The sequence below is a fragment of the Lepisosteus oculatus genome, chromosome 7 (assembly GCF_040954835.1).
Source record: "Lepisosteus oculatus isolate fLepOcu1 chromosome 7, fLepOcu1.hap2, whole genome shotgun sequence".
NCBI classification, from domain to species: Eukaryota; Metazoa; Chordata; class Actinopteri; order Semionotiformes; family Lepisosteidae; genus Lepisosteus; species Lepisosteus oculatus.
Window position 1 is genome coordinate 7,258,432 of NC_090702.1, and position 17,020 is coordinate 7,275,451.

Sequence of the window (17,020 nt, forward strand, 5' to 3'; positions counted from 1 at the left end):
TCATCAACGGCAGATCACCAGGTGTTTTGGGAGTTATAAGTTGTTTAGGGAGGGGTGCCATGTACTTTGTGAGCCTAAGAGCTACTGTGATCGGATCTTGGCACAGCAGAGCTCCACATGTTACTAGTCCCTAAGGTTGTGAGGAGTTTTGAATGGTAGGGGGTAACAGGGCTCTGTGCAGTGAGCCTGTTACAGTGGTGATGTCACTGGCTTGAAACCTAGGCAGTGGAGAATTCCCCTGGGGAAGGACCCGGTCTTTTAGCACAGGACAATTCATCTCTGTCTCGGGAGTGGCGTTGTGTCTGCTCTGAGCCTGCGAGCGACTGATAGATTCCCAGCAGGATCAGAACTTTTCAAGAGCTCCACCCCTGGCACATAATGTAGCTGGTCAAGGTTAAGGCTAAGGATAAACTGTATAGTTAGATTTGTGGGATGTGTGTAGATTGTGTGAACACCCCAGAAGCCATACAAAACTCCCAGAGTGTTTGAACATAACCAGACCATGGGATTGTACACAGTATCTTTATCCAGACAAAAACCTCTTAGTTTTAGGTCTTAGCATAAAGAATGTCATACTTTACTGTTAACTTTAACAGATTAATTTAAATGTAATGAAAATGGAGTGAGATGTTGAATATATTGTATACATAGCAGATACAGCATGTAGTGTAATTTGCTGTACATTACTCTGCATCCATCCATTTTCTAACCACTTCCTCCTATTCAGTGTTGCAGGAGAGCTGGAGCCTATGCTAAAGGCAGGATATACCCTGAATGGAATGCTATTCCACTGCAGGCACACACAGACACACACACTCTCACAGCAGGACCAATTGTCCCAGAAGCCAATTAACCTACAGTACCAGCAGGTCTTTGGACTGTGGGAGGAAACAAGAGCACCTGGAGGAAACCCATGTGAACGCTTTGAGAGAATACAAACAGCACCCCCGGTCTGTGGGAATTGAACCCAGGATCCCAGCACTGTGAGGCAGCAATGCTAATGACTGCCAACAGGTTTACATCTGTCTAAAATTTTCAAGTGAAATGGAATGGTGGGGAAGAGTCAGAAACTCTGACCAAACAGTAGTTTAGTTCCTTCATTGTCTGTGATGTGAACTATAGAAAGAGTGGCTTCTAGCTAAAACATTTTTCGGTTTCAATTCAGTGGTTGGGCACAACTCTTCAGTCTCGCTCACGAAAGGGATCAGGTCATAAGCAGGTACATTGAAGGGAAAACAGCTCTCTCATGGGTATTGCTGTTGCTGTCCATTGCTTTCAGAAACTTACGAACAAATTGGATTAGGAAAGCATGTATTCTACAGGCAAGGTAGCACTCGAACACTGCTGTTTCCCCTCACCTACTGTATGTGTAGAAGATAACACTGAATTAATAACCTACTGTCAAACACTACAGCAGCCCTTGCATGTGTAGGTCTGTGGTCTGTTCACTAGTATGGTCTGATAGAAGAACTGCTCCAGACTCTCATTGCCTGTCTTTGTCTCTCTGTGAATCTTGCTGACTATGCTTAGCCCCGTGCTGAGTCTCTGTGTAATACCCCCCTCTCTCTCAGCCTGCTTACTAACCTTACCTAATTTTTTTCCCCCAATCTTTTCACTGGATGCTGTCTTCTCTTCAGCATGGCTTCAAGGTCAGTAGAGGTCTTTTCACTAACTCCTTCCTTTACAATGTGCTTTGTACTTTGAAGTTGCACATTTCAATGCAGTTTGGTATATTGTTTGTCAACATATGCAAGTGCCAACATCCCAGGGGGGTGTAGAACACAGTTGTGGCTCAACCATTACCTTAACTACAATATTATCATATGCATTACCCTTAAGAGTGAATCAAATCTGAGAACTGAGTTAGAAAATTGATTATAGTTTTGCATAAAGCCAGTGTGTGTTAACCAGAGAAGTTCTATTTAGTCATTTTTTAAAGTAGGGGGGTAGAGGAGTGGCAGTAAACACTGAAATTAATTTCTCTTCAGCATAATTATTTTGACTGAAACACAAGCTAGTACTATTTGTGGTCTTGTTTTTGTTTTGTGGGAAGTTTTTTTTGTGGAACCTTGTGTTTGTGACCTAAATAATAGCAAAGCCGACTTAATTACTTAAATAATTTTGTATGCTTTGCAGAGTTTAGAAAGGAATTCCTATCTTGCACTGAATCAGGGATAAGAAATAACATTTCACAACTTTGGATTTGCATGATGTGCTTATTATGTTCTTTGGGTTGGATAATACAAATTAAATGCTGGTGGCTTTTTTGATTGTACAGGATACACAGTGACTACAGTTTCTTTACAAAAAAGTGGTCTAGATGTGAATATACATATTATTATAATACAACCAAATTAAGAAAAAAATATTTTGAAAGACTTGTTGCAAGTTAGGTTTTTTATTCTTCATTAGTTCATTAGCTATTTGATTGTTTCTTATAATGGACTATATAATGTATATATTGTGGACTATATAAAGTAAAAATCTGTTTGCCATACACAAATGTGCTGAACATGCAGATATCTTGAGTTTTCCTTTGAAGTTGCATTGGAAAAAAATGTCCAGTGCTGCTAACTTTGATATATTGCTGTCTAACACCATAACTTGGAAAATGGTCTCCAATGAAGGTTGTTGGTATGCTTTTTTTCCCTAGAAACTTTGCACACTTCACAGTTCTTGAATAAATCCGAGTTGTATTTGTAATTGGGAAACCAAAGACAATTTTCCACTTTTAGTGAACCGTAAAATTTATCTAATCTAATAGCAATAGGTGCGGAGTTAATAATTGGTAACTACTGGTTTAGCAAGATGCTCTTAACTAATATTATACTATGAACATTAGAGAGACCCTTGTCTTTTCCTCTTGATGGGGAACAGTTGCATTGTTTCTGCTGTATTTGATCAGGTTGGTCTGATGGGTAATTTTAGTAAGCTAAAGTAGCCCTTGTTACCTGCAGAGGTAGTGAAACTCATCAGCTTGGTTAAGTACAACCTTACCATATCTCATTTGCTTCAGTGTTTTGACAACTTTCACTTACTAATTTTGGTAGTAGCAGATTAGGATTTTTTTTCTTTTTAAGGCCAAGGCCCTGATTTATCACAACACAATGGACTGTTTCCATTTTAGAACATTGTAGGAATATTACACCAAAAAGTAACGTTTAAATCAAATTTTGTAGCGGAAGTCCCTTGCAGACCAGCTTTGAGGCCAGTGTTTTTTTTAAAGAGGGTTTCTGCAGCTGGCTTGCTAAGGCAAAGATGAGAAAATGAAAAAAGAAATAATTTTTAGTTGATTATGTGCCCGTTTGTTTTACTTTTGTATGTTTTTTACGTGTCGTTTTCATGAGCTAATAAATGTTTTGATACTCCCGATAATGACATAAGGGAAAAGGCCTCTGCTTCCTGAAATTAATTTACTATTTATCATAGTTCAGAAGGAAAATGTAGACATAGCAAACCACAGCAGTGATAAAAACAATTAGTTACATTAGAAGATAATGTAATGTTACACTGAACTAGGCAAGCAGTAATTAAGCCACCATGGCCAGGTACTCTTAGACCTCTTTTTCTCTCATAAGCTTTGAAGTAAATATATACAGTTTTTTCTAAACCACTTTCAAGCACAAAACAGAGCTTTATTTGAGAAATGTAACCCTGTAATTATACTCAGAATGTAACAGTAGCATTTTTGACAATGGGGCCTTTGATAGGATTGAGTTTAACAAGTAAACAAAGAATATTAACAGCATGTAGGTATGGTTTAAGTGTATGGCTGCTGGCATCTCATGTAGTGGAAACTCGAGCTGGCACAACTTGTGTATTCTTGCTTGCTCTATGTGTGGAAGTGCTGGGTGGTAACAGGAGTTTGGCGCTTTGCCTGTGTGTTTCGGCAAGGGCGTCGCATTTCAAAATGGGTTGATTGCAACAAGAAGCTGTTTGTTTTGGCATGTTTTCCCAGGGATTAATTCTGGCTTTTTGGGGTTCGATTTAATGGCTCTAAAGAGCGGCTTTATTCAATAGCTGTTCATCAATGCTGAAAATGTAGTCTCTTTTAATGGGTGAAGCCAGTACATTTTAAGAAAAAAGGGACCTTAATCTGCACTTCAGAGCAAATTAAAGAAAAGCCTTACATATTCTGACAAGAGTTTATGGTAGCCTGGTTATAAAAGTTTATATTAATTTACTGTACTGTCTAGGAGCTATTTTTTCTGAGAAAATGTTAAGTTAAAAATGGAAAATGCTGTTCCTGAACATTTTCTGTCCTTGCCCTGATAATAATTAATTCTCTGCCCGCAAATGTGTATAGAAGAAAGGGGAAAAAGGTAACAGTTTATTGTTCCTAAGTAAAAACTAAGTATATCAGTACATGAATTTAATGAATTGCAAGCTAAAATAATAGGGTCCCAGCTGGAGTAGTGCATAAAGAGGTGAAAAGATAACACGGATGGTTGCTTTTTGGTTTGGTACGGGTTAATGGAGCGATTATTAATTTCCATTTTCACTCACAGAAGCAGATGTCTTCAATTCTGGAACAATATGTTATTATCATTCCAGTGTGTTCCTTCATGTCAGCATGGTGTCTTCAAGGCCTGTGACGCTCTGTGGATGTCAGTGGCGCATCGGCTATGATGAATGGCTGCCTTCTGCCACCCTAGGGTTGGCTACCCCTGAGTGTATTGATGGGCTTGGTGTTGAGCTGTTATGTCCCCATCTGCCGGCTGAGCTGTTCTGCACAGTGGCCTTAAAACCCGCTGTCACCAGAAGAGGGACCTGTGGCCTCCTCCTCTCCGCCGAAGCAGGAAGGCTTTACATCTGTAGCCGACAGGACCGAGAAGCATGAAGCGAATGTTTCTGTCACGCAAGGCCACTTCAGCAACTCTGTCTGTCATTCCTGGTTTGTGACTATACAAGTCACAAGCAGGGTCCCTGTAGTCTTAAAAAGGCTACTCATGTACAGTAATTAACTTCTTCACTCTTTATGTTTCCGGAACATTCCCCATTTTAATTGTCAAAACAGAAACAAAAGTTAACTTCTAAAATGTGAATAGTTCATCCGCTGCTAGATAAAATGTATTTCCCCTATTTGTGTTTTTTTGGGGGGGAGATGTATAAATAGAAACCTTGGGTAAAGAAAGCCTGACTGTCTCTTTCGCTCCAGTTGTTGCCAGCAGGATGTGTTTCTAGTTGTCGTGTGGCTTTTGAATACCACTGTGTGCACACCATCCCGGGCCCAGTAGGGAGTAGTGGCAGCTGGCCAAGGCCACGGACTCCTGAAGGGGATCCAGTACCTCACATTAGGGGTTATTTCAGAGAGCCTTGAACGTGATCCGAATGCAGGTTTTGTTAGAGTGGATTTTGGGCGCACAGTTGTGGATAATAGCTTTAAACGAGCACAGAATCTTTAGTGACTACAAGATACAGAATCTTCTTTCTATTTGACATAATTCGTGTTTTCTTTTTATTTATTCAGTGGTAAACGTAAGCTGTCATATTAAATTGTTATTCCTTAAGGATTGAAGCTGTAACCAAGTGGATTTCCTATCCTGAGCGCAGATGTTTGGAGCAAAATTCCCCTCTAGGATGATAAATGGTTGCTGTGGAGATTTCAGTTCTGCTTCTACGGTGTTTTATCTTTGGTCCATCTTCCAACGTTTTTAAAAAGATCAAGCAATTCGGATTCTCCTTTGGTTGGCTGATATACAGTATGTGGGTGAATAGCAAGGATTGCTCTTTTTTCCCTAGATTTAGTGACAGATAAAAACAATATTGGCATTGCTCCCATGTGATCCTGGAGGCCCTCATCGTCTATAGGGTTTTATTCCATTTGAGCTCTTCTAATTGGGCCTAATTGATCCAATTACTAGCTTATTTGGGCCAATTTTATCACAATTCCAAGGTTTGTTAGGTTATGGTAATATAAAGAGTCATGTAAGATGTGCTATACTGCATCCTTCCAGGACTGGAGTTTGGCATCCCTGATACAGGTTTGATCTGTCAAAAAAGGTAGTCTCCAACTTGTCCTTCTTAACATATATTTAACTTTTCAAAGAGTGTACTCATTCTGTTTGTTGAGTCTAATCATGTACTGTGCCACTGCTAAGAACTAAAATAGAGAGAAAGGAAGTACATGGTTCTTTGGGGTCATTTTAAGCGTCTAGCTCTGCTTCTCCCTTTGCGGTTGCTACAGGGAGGATAATGGCCTGGCTTTAAAGTATTTATGAGTTTGCTGAATTTGGTACAAGAAAAATAAGACTGCCCCACCCCCCCCCCCAGCTAATAAAGAAATGTTGTAAGACCTTAAATGAGACGTCAACTACAATAACATGCAGCATCGAGGAAGACAAGCAATAAATTCTTGGGGAGCAGCGAGGCCTCTGAGTACGAAGGCCAAGAACTGTGTTTGTGGGAGTATAGGGCTTGGCCTGTGTGGATCTCTGCACTAGCTCCACAGTGGGCTGGTTGTGTTTGGCCTTGAAGGTGCTGAAACAACTCCCCAGTGTGCCGTTCGCCTCGGGAAGGGGGACCAATGGACAGGAAAACTAGGCCGCAAAATTTTTAGAAAAAGGTCATCCAACCTCCATCGTTTACAAGTGCCGTTTTCTTCTCTATCTTCTGATTTTTTAAGTTCTTCTTGGCTTTCATAGGCATTAAACAAACAGTTAAATGTGTGAAGAGGTCCGCCAGAGAACTACAGTAAACTCAACTCCAGACTTTACCAAGTGTGCTTGGCTTAGGGTCATTTAAACGAGCGTATGCCTCAGGGAAGCATTGTGTTGTGTTTTTTTTCTTTCAGAAAAGGTAAATGTTACTGTGGAGGCTGGAAAAATCTGAAATAAGAGCCACTTTGTTTAGACAAAAGCACACATCTTGCTTATTAAAATGAAAAGGAAAAAGAAAACTGTAAATCACATTTGGAAACTTGCTAACATTTTAAAGATATGGCTCAGTTGTGCTTCTGATCCACCATGTCCACCAGGGTTTTTCAGCACCTGTGACCTCCTAAACTAAAATACAGAATCAGCTTGGTATTTTCAATATGAAGTACCAAGCCAAGTATTCCAAACTTGGATACAACTTCTAGCAACTCTCTTAGCTTTCACGTATCTCATTTGTTCTTTTTCAAAATTGTCAGTCATATTTACAAATCATATTTATGTCTTGGGTTTTATTTATTTTCCTTTTCACTGTTCATTTTGGCTCAGATGATTATGATTATGACTTGAAATGTGTTACTTTGAGAACTGAACAACTTGCATGCACAAGTGATTAGCTCTTAAAAGATAGCGGTTTATAGCATTCACTGGAAGATGCAAGCTGGTACTGAACTGAGACTACTTTTCTGCTTGAAAAGCAACATAATCCATAATGCATAGGTCTGAAGAATAAACTATAGTTTGTAGGTTAAGTGTAGGAGTTTGACTGTTGAGAGTGCTCCAGATGAATACACATAAATTTTGTTATTGGCTTTTGTTTTGTTTTTGTTTGTTTATGGGAAAATATTTACTTGTCCATGACATGGCTTCATTCATAAATCCCAATTAATAAATATCCCCATTGTTGCAAAACCCCACTTCTGCTATGTTGTAGATTAAATGATATCCGCTTCCTTATAAAATGAGAAGAATTTTCCACAGTATCTCTGGTCATCCGACGTTTTTCTGATGCTAAATTCCCACACATTCTTGTCGTCATTGGAAAATAGATTGCTGTGCACAACATTAGAGCTAAATGGGTGTGGTGAATGTGCCTCTTCTCACCTGCTCTGTCCTTTGTTTGCCTGTGCTGCATATCCTTACTGTCTTCCTCTCTCTTCTTTGTGCATCAACATGGAATAAATATCTACATGTTCCTTTGCATGTAACACACACTGACACTGCTCTTCACTCCAACTGGTTGTGACTCTCAATGGCAAAGTTATGGTGCAGAAAAGCCCTGTATTCTGTTTTTTCATTTCAGAGCCTCATCTCTTGTATAGTATATACAGTAAGTCTTAGTTGCCTTGATACATAATTCCACAAAAGGTCCACAAATCTTGGTTTGGTACCACCACTTGTGCATCTTGCGTACACAGAAAAATAACTTCAAGTTATTCATTAGATTAGAATAATAAGAAAGGTTACACAAAAATCAATTTGCGCCCTTGTATATGGTGCAGTGTTTTAATGGAGAAGGTCAGGTGAAAATGATTAAGGGTACAACGACCGTGTCACACTTGGAATGTAAACCCACAACCTTCCACTTACAAGTCCAGAACTCTTAACTGCTGCTCCTCACTGATTCCTGTTGGCCTGGAATCAAACCCAGGTCAAATGGTTGGAAGGCTGCTATACTAACTATCATACCACCAAAGTGCATGCTAAATACTATCAACGTATGCTTCTATAAAGTGTTCTTTAAATTTAGTTATTTCAGTTTTAAAGAAGCATAGAATATAGATTTTTATTTATGAGTACATTAGCTAAATGACTTAAATTTCCGTTCAAAAAGATAGTTGAGTGTTTAAGAAACATAGATGTGGCATCATTGACGTAAGTATGACTGAGTAAATCAGTATTACATTTAATAACATTATCACTACTGATGTTTGCTGTGTAAATATGTCTTCATATTCAGCACATACTGGATTTAAGCAAGCATAAGCTTTTTAAAGAGTTTTTGACCAGATCTTTTCCACTTAAAACAATGTAGTTAAAATTCTACTCATAATTATTATAGCATTTATGTAGATAAGCTTTGAAATACATGAAAACGATCCATACATTTCAACAGCATATTGTGTATTGCCAATACGGCACGATTATGTATTTCTTACTTAAACTGACATCTCTCAAGTTTCAGATTTTATTGATCTCTTCATTTACTCTATGACCGCATGTGCTTCAAACACGAAAATGCCTTTTACTTTCAATTCCATTTGCTGCATGATACACCTTTTTAGGCCTGTTATGTGTTGCTTGGCTTAAATAAGAAAGCCAGAGTGAGTCAGTTGTAGCTAGTGTGGGCATCTAGACTGAGACACCCTCACAGTATCTGAAAACCGGTAATAAAATGGCATTTACTATACAGAAATGTATTCTGTGCCACCAAGGTTATTTTCTCACATACGAAGAACTTTGCCCTCATCTGTACCTTTCATGTTGTTGCTTTACAAAGCAGTTTGCAAAAGAGCTCATGGGTGTTGGCAGAACAGATTAATTTTGCAATGGTTAAAGTTGTAGTTAAATAAGTTTAGTGTGACACTTACTAATGACAGCATAGGTGTGAGTTCCATCAAGAATAAAGACCAGAGTTCCAAAAATTGTTATACTTCACCATTTGCTGCTATAAATAGCATACTGTAGCTGCTATTTCTCATATATCAGATTGTTACATTTTAAACCATTTGATAAGTCTGTATGACTCACCAAATGACAGCATCCATTTTTTGCAGTGGGGGTGTGTCTTTGAAGCTATGTCTTAGGTCACTCCTAGCTGCAGGTGAAATGGCAACTGCTAGCACTTCCATGTCATTGAGGTTTGGAAAAGATGTTTAGCAGCAGTGAGTGGGAGTTTGGAACAAGCTGCCCAGCCATGTTGTGGAAGAACATTCCATGGGATCTTTCAAGAAACATCTGGATGAGATCTTCAGTTCAATAAGCAAACAGAGCTTGATGGGCCAAATGGCTTCATATTGTTCAGCCTTGCCTGTGTTTTTATGTTTGAGACTAAGAGCTCTTTTCCCATTGAGGTCATTTGTAGGCAGCTGTAGACAGGAGGTGGCACAGTGAAGTAAAAAGCTATAACAGTCCTTTGCTGATTTCAGTTCCAAAGTGTCTCTGGGTCCCTGGATTTTACATTTATATATCTGGCTTATTTACGCTGGCATCCATTTACAGCTGGGTATTTTACTAGTTTAATTTTTATGAAGTACCTTTCTCAGGAGTACAACAAAAGCGTCTCACCCGGGATTGGAACCCACAGGCTTCCATTTATTCCAAGATCCTAACCACCGTCCCACACTGCTGTTTGCTTTGTATTCTGAATCACAGAGATGCAATCAGTTGAAGTCTTCCTGAGCTGCGCGTGTCAGGCATGTGCCTAGGTTACATGAGCCGGCACAGTACTTATTTCCTAACATAACAATAAATGGGGCCACTGTTGTCTTCTTTACAGTAAGATATTTTTGTCCTCTTTCCTAGGACCTCACTCTAAGGTAAAGACCTTTTACAATATCAAAAGTAATCTTGTGTTTTCATACCTAGTAATTTCCTAATGTTTGGATAATACAGACGGGTCCCTTACAGTGGCACAAGGTCTAACCTAAAAAGCCTTTGAATGTTAAAATGGCCTTTGAATATTAAAACCACCTTTGAATGTCTCACCAATTAAACTACACAGTACATGGTTCTGCAGTTACTAAACTTACTAAATCTTCCTGCTGCTTTCTCAATTTTTATTTTTCTCTGGTCATAGCTGTGTTAGAAATTTTACTTTACATGATACTCTCATCATGCTTTTTCAACAGTCAAATTGAATGTCTTAGTCATTTGCAGTCAGAATGAAATAAAAAAAGTACAAGCAACCCTCTCATGACAAAAACTGTTAAACATGCATCTTCAGGAAGTGAAAGACAAGTTATGGATTCTGTAGTAAACGCACTGAATAACGGAACAAGTAATAAGTTTATTCCATGCTGAAAAGAGAAGAAAGAAAACACAATGTTTCGGCTGTGAAGCCTTCTTCAGGTGTGAGAAAGACAGGGCAGTAAGCAAAGGTAATGTAATGGGAGAACAAAAGCTGAATAATGTACTGTATCTAAATATCAGTGGCATAAAATAAGGCCATTATTATCATCAGTCTAGTCTATTACCTATACAGTACTACTGTACATTACTGAAATGCGAAGAGTACATTTTTCCTGCTGAAATTAGTGATAGTACACTAGTTGTAATTCATGTGCTGTCTGTGCTTTTTTTTTTTACTGTTCACATGCTTCAAAATCTTTAATGCATGATTTCACTTAACTGATAGCATGTCTTTGGCAACTCTTCTTTTCGTTGTTTTTGCTGAACCTGAAAGGAATTTATGCCAAAGGAATTTTACAAATACCATGTTCTCCGAAGTTAAAAATTCAATAACAGCACAGTGCTTGAAGGATCTGTAATTTTCATAGCATCCATGATGGACATCCTACAATAGACATAAATAAGGAGTGACATTTTCCGTAATATGCCAACTTAACTCAAGCTACAAGTTGCTGCAAAAGAAGCATTCTCTGGTGCTTCCTTTTTTGTATTAAGCTAAGAATGTTTCAGACCTCTCTCATACATATTCACACAGGGCTTACTGTCTGAATTCTAGGCATTTTAATTCTGAAAATCCTCTTCTGTAAAAAGCTTCAGCTTGATCTGATTATACACCTCTGGCTGTATTTTCAGTGGCGGTTTGAAACCCAGGCAAAAGAATGACAAAGAGCTAAATGCACTGCTTGAACATTCTGGGCTCTGCCCAGTAAATAACCGCATGTTAAAGCAATCTGGCTTCATAAAACAAAATCTAGATTTGGTTATAAAATAACATGAATATAAGTTTCTTCTAAACTAGATGAACCCTATAATGGTATATCTGAACCTGTAATTCTGTTTTTTAAAAAACAAAATCAGCTTGTTGTGAAAATGCTGGAGCCATACAGATGTGTGAATATTTCAAAAGCCAAAGGAGACAAACATTTCGGCATATATACGACTTGTCACCACTCAGGGGACGAAAATAAATCTTCTGTGTAGAATATATGAAAGTAACAGAAGTTAGAGAAGGTAGTGAATAAAACACTAATATTGAAGGATGACAAAACTTACAGCCCTTAAAATGTATCAGGATATGTAACCCAGTTGTATTGCTTCATTCTGTGACAAATAACAAATAAGTTCCTAACACTTCATCTGCATGATTCACGGAGAGCCTTAGTTATTATTGATGCATTTCAGACCTGGGAGATAAGCCATTCATTCGAATAGCCATATTATAAGTATATTTGCCAAATAATACCTGCCTTTAGTAATACCCAGTGCTAGAGAAGGGAATGAAATAAAATACTTTGTATGTGTCTGCGCACTCATTGGTATATTGGAATGAAGGTTATTGCAGCTCAAGACAGTGTTAGACAGAGAAAGGGCTGAGGAGGCATTGTGAGGGGCCTCAACGTTCATTTGGGCCTAAACTCGAAGCCTTTAATTTCAGTTTCCTGACCACAAAACACTCCCCTCTTCTTTAATTGCCCTCCCCACAGTTCTGGCTGCCTGGCCCACACTGCCACCCTCTTTTGCTCCTTCCTATGATTCACACACCCCAGCGGTTTGGTTCTGTGGGGCTGTAACCTGAAATAGACTCTCTGTTTTTTCTCTCTCGCTCACAAAACGCCCCCACTTAAACCCCAAAACCCACTGTGTGGCTGGTAAACAAGTTTCACAACCATCTCATCCTTAGATAGAGTCCTCGCATTCTTCAGAGGGAATGGTTCTCTGAGGTGGAAGCAGAGTTTTTTTTTTTCACACCTTCCATGGGGGGTGGGTGCAGTCCATCGCAACTGTGGTGTGTTGTGTAATGTGTGTAGAAATCGGGTCACTATTCCCTTCTGCCGCAAACCATATACAGTATGTGTACGTAGAGTCTGTGGGGAGTGTATAACCATGGGTGTGTGTGAATGTGAGTACTGGGAACTGGCAGCAAAATCATGGTTTGAATATACAAGGAGATGAAATGCAGGTTTTTGTTTATCTATGTGATTGAAAAAGTATAGGAATATCTTACTGTATCATCATCTTTCAGCTGCCATCAGCTCATGGCAGAATTAAAGAAGAGTTGTCTCCTAGCCATCAGCAGAAAAATAAACTTTCTCCGGATGCTCATACTCAAGTGTAACCATAAAACCCATAGCATCGTTATTTATAATTATACATTGATGTTTAAATCAAGGAGGGTCCTTTTTAGAGCATTTTCTTGAAAGGGGGGGGGGGTTCCCAAGCCAAAAAGAGGTGAGAACCCCTGATGTGAATGTCTCCACAGTCTTCCTGATCAGGAAAAAAAACTGTGCAAGCACATTAGGCGGTGTTTATGGTAAATTGCTTACAGTATAATTTCACTAAAGGATTTTCTGTCTCACTAGGATTTAGTTCAAATATGATTTTTTTCTGTCAAAGACTGAGAAATGGGGTGTTTGAATTTTTAGGGTATAGCCTCGCACTTTTCATGGCCCACAGGAATGCAGCCTCTGTGGCCTGTTTCTCCCTCACACTCCTCGATGCTGCGGTTCAGATTCTCTCTCTCTCTCTCTCTCTCTCTCTTCATTTGGAGGGTGGGGGAGAGCCTTGCAAAAGGGAGGTTAAATGAGTTTTCCCCTAGAAGTGTCCTATAGTACAACCGCAAGCCTCTGGAGAAAACCTCTTGGACAGCAGGGCTGCCAACTTCATCAGTTCCGTGCTCTGATGAGGGGTGAGGCACGCTTAACAAGCCTTGTTGCTTGTCTTCTTTGTCCATCAATTTAATCATTTCTGTTACAAGATAATTATCATATTGAATTTATGGAACTTTAGCGCCGATTATTGGAAAAGGACAGCATTGTTTTGAAGCTCTGAGAGGAATGAAGGTCTTGTTCCAGAGGTAGATGTCATCACTTAACCTCTCGGTGACTGATAAGGTGCAAAAATGTAGTGGTTTAGCACATATGAAACTGGCTCATTCAGAACTGTTCTTTGCATGAGCTGACTAATAAAACCCCAGCTGACTCTTAGATATTCTGAGTCTGGGGCTGTAGCAATGGAAGAGGATAACACAAAGACACTTTGGAAATGAAAGAATGCTGTTGAGCTGTTCTAGGCATTCCCCATTTTGCAGTGTGCTTCTCACAATCCATCCCAGTCCTGCACTCTTGGGTTGTTTCTTAATCTTACCTTTTGGAATTTGTGAAATTTGTTTTTGAACATAACCTGACATTCTAAGATTGTATTAAGAGTGACCAGGGTTTGTACGCCTTGTCAGCAAAATAACTCAGGTTGGGAAGCCGACCTTAATGAGCCTGGTTTTGGAAGAATAAGTCACATTTGTTTAAAACAGTTATGACAGAAATAATTCTATGTATAAGCTGTCCGTCAGTAATGAAAGTTTCCTCAGTCTGTCTCTCTTCTCTATTCAGAAATATCCAGAACATGAGAACATGCAGTATACAGTATATTGGCTGTAGCATGAAGCAATGGTTAAGAACACTAGGCCAAGTCCCCGGTGGAGATAGTGCTTTACCTAGATGTCTTCAGCAGACATAGCTGTGTAAACGGATACAACAGTTTGACAGTTAAAACAAATTGGCAGTTGTAATCTCTGTAAGTCACTTTCTATAGCAGCATTATCCCGATAAATTGATAACACCGTTGTTGTCATTTCAATTATTTGGTAATTTACGGTTGACCGTGAAACACTCAAAGCCTCTCATTTGTGAGAGAGTTGACAGGGCATAGCTGATGAACCTGTTTTCGTGCCTGTTGAAAATCAAGTAAGAAAAACAATGAAAGGAACCTACATGCCCTGCTTATCAAGCAAGCACTAACTTTGGGCTTTTCAATATGTTTGTTGACTGGACAGCGTAGTCTTGATTATCGTTTAGGGCAGGGGTTCTTAAACTTTTTGAGTGCAACCCTTTTTTGCCCACATTTCATACAATGTGTCCACAAAGCGAACAGAGTAACGGCCTGTAGTTTTGTGACTAGCCCACTGTGTTTGCTGGTCATACAGTAGCTAGTGCACCGTCTGAGCAGATTCCCACACCAACTGTTTTAGTCAGTTTCATGCTCACCTTCATACTGTATGTGTCCAGCAAAATGAAAAGTCGATCGGCAGTGGCACACTGGAGAAGAAAACAACAAAATACAAAATCCTCATAAATTTCTCCCTCTTCAACAAATCTGGCGTAAACAAGCATTTGTGCTTCTCCGAAGACATCAGTGGTCTCGTAAAGTTGTAAAGAAAAATACACACTCGAAGCGATCTTCTGCTCTTCCACGTCTCTTGCCATATGCTCATATGCGGTTAGCCACGGTATCATTTGACATTGGTATCAATGATAGCTGCTCTGCAGCGCTTTTCCCACACATGATTGAAACCATTTTCTTAGCGCATGGTAAGAAAAAAGTCTCACCTAACGTGTGTGGCTTTCCAGTTTTGGCAATCTAATTAGCTATGACGGATGACGCTTGAAGTGCCTTCTGGTTCACAGTGGTGGCTTTGTTGACCTTTGTTGACCTACTGTACTTCTGTAGCTTTAGTTAAAAAAACCCATCGTATTTTCTCATTTTTCTTGTTTTTTTTCTGTTCTGAGTGTTCTGCTTTGCGTTTCTCCACATTTTCTTTAGCTCTAACTCTTCCAGTGCCACCTCTATTAAAAAAACGCTCCATTGCTAGGCTAATCACGACAACCTTGTGCAAAAGAAAAAAGTCCTACAAATATAAATGCAATGGTGGCCCACCCAATAGAAATTAATGTAGCGCCCTTGCCAGGCGCACTGCAGAGCAGGCTGGAATCTGTAGCCAGAGGATGGTCTGTGGGATTGCAGAGTGATCACTAAGTCACCCTGTTAATGTAAATAGTTTTAACTGTGCAGGTGTATATAATAGTTAATTGTTTACCTCTGTTATTGTCCTTTGATATGTAACCACCCGATTACCGCCCTATAGTATGTGTTAATCTTTGGTTGATTCTGTCTCTGATGCCTATTGCCCGACCCCCCTGGATTAAGAACCCCAGGTTTAGGGTGTTCACAGCCAGCAATTCCTAACGGTCTGCCAAATGGCTGAAAGGCAGATGAGCACGTCTGTGTGAAACAGTATGTAATCATTTCTTAAATTCAGAAATGTCCTTATTTGTATGAATGTAACCTCAAGAGGTGCTGTTTTAGCTTTAAAAAGGGGACATTGGGAATCAATTGTATTTTCTTTAAGAAATAAACTACCTGTATCAATATTTTTTAGAACTGAAGAAGTAATAGTAATAAATAATTACATATAGCACCTTTATATGTAGCTTCTCAAAGTGGTTTACAGTAGGCGTAAAAAAGTCAAAGAAATTGGAGCATCTTTAGCCATTCAGAATGTCTGGACCACAGCTAGATAGAGATGGACAGACTGCAATGAAAAAAATAATCTATGTGACAAAACATCTGTGTGGCATAAAAAGGGAAGTATTGCAGTCCCAAAAATATTTCATCCATTTCTGCTCTATAGTTTTTAAGACCATACTACATATTTTAAAGATTTTAACTGTTTCCTGGATTATATTAAAAGGATTTTTCTCAGTGCATTCAACAAGAAAACATTAGCATGGTTTTCCGAAATGGCTTTAACTTCTTATCCAGTCTTGTGAATGTGCCTCTTTGGTCTGCACTTGTTATCTCTCTGCTGTAACCCATTTCTTTTTGTTTCCCACATTTCAGACAGATGAAAGACCAGAGCAAGAAGGTGGCCAACCTGAAGCACAAGGAGCAGGTAGAAAAGAAGAAGAATGCCCAGCTGCTGGAAGAGGCTCGGAAGAGAGAGGATAACATCAGTGAGAGCTCCCAGCAACTTCAGGTAAAAAAGTGTAATCCCATGCTCACTGGTTTCCAAAGCAGTTCAGGGAAAATGGCAGCCCTCCCAAATGACTACATCTGGTTAAGTATCCATGGGTAATTAGCAGGATCCGTATAAAAATCTTGCTAAATGTTTTATGATTTCAGTCTTTGGCTAATCTATTGTGAGTCTGCTGGTGGCTGTCACAAATCACTCAGGTGCCCCTTAAGTGGTGAATCATGTGAGTCTCCTCCACTATGTCAAGCACGTTGGGATCCTTTGAATAAAAAATGTCATATGAATGCAATCAATTAATTAAGAATCAGAATGCATATAAAAGAACTGCATGTAGGAAGTGTTGTAGGAAGTAGATGAAAGTGCAAAGCAAAACAACAGTACCTGGGCTCTTCAACAATTATTGTGCTCCTGTAACTGCAGAGAGGCTTTT

General features: G+C 39.3%; 1 protein-coding gene across 11 annotated transcripts in view; it reads left to right on the forward strand.

Annotated features, from left to right (window-relative positions):
• The window catches only part of erc1b (ELKS/RAB6-interacting/CAST family member 1b), a 342,306-nt gene that overhangs the window by 151,133 nt on the left and 174,153 nt on the right, over positions 1-17,020 (forward strand). For all 11 annotated transcript variants that reach the window (XM_069192087.1, XM_069192086.1, XM_069192090.1 and 8 more), the window contains one exon: positions 16,458-16,593. In XM_069192087.1, the coding sequence (XP_069048188.1) occupies positions 16,458-16,593 (136 nt within the window). The remainder of the gene's footprint in view (positions 1-16,457; positions 16,594-17,020) is intronic.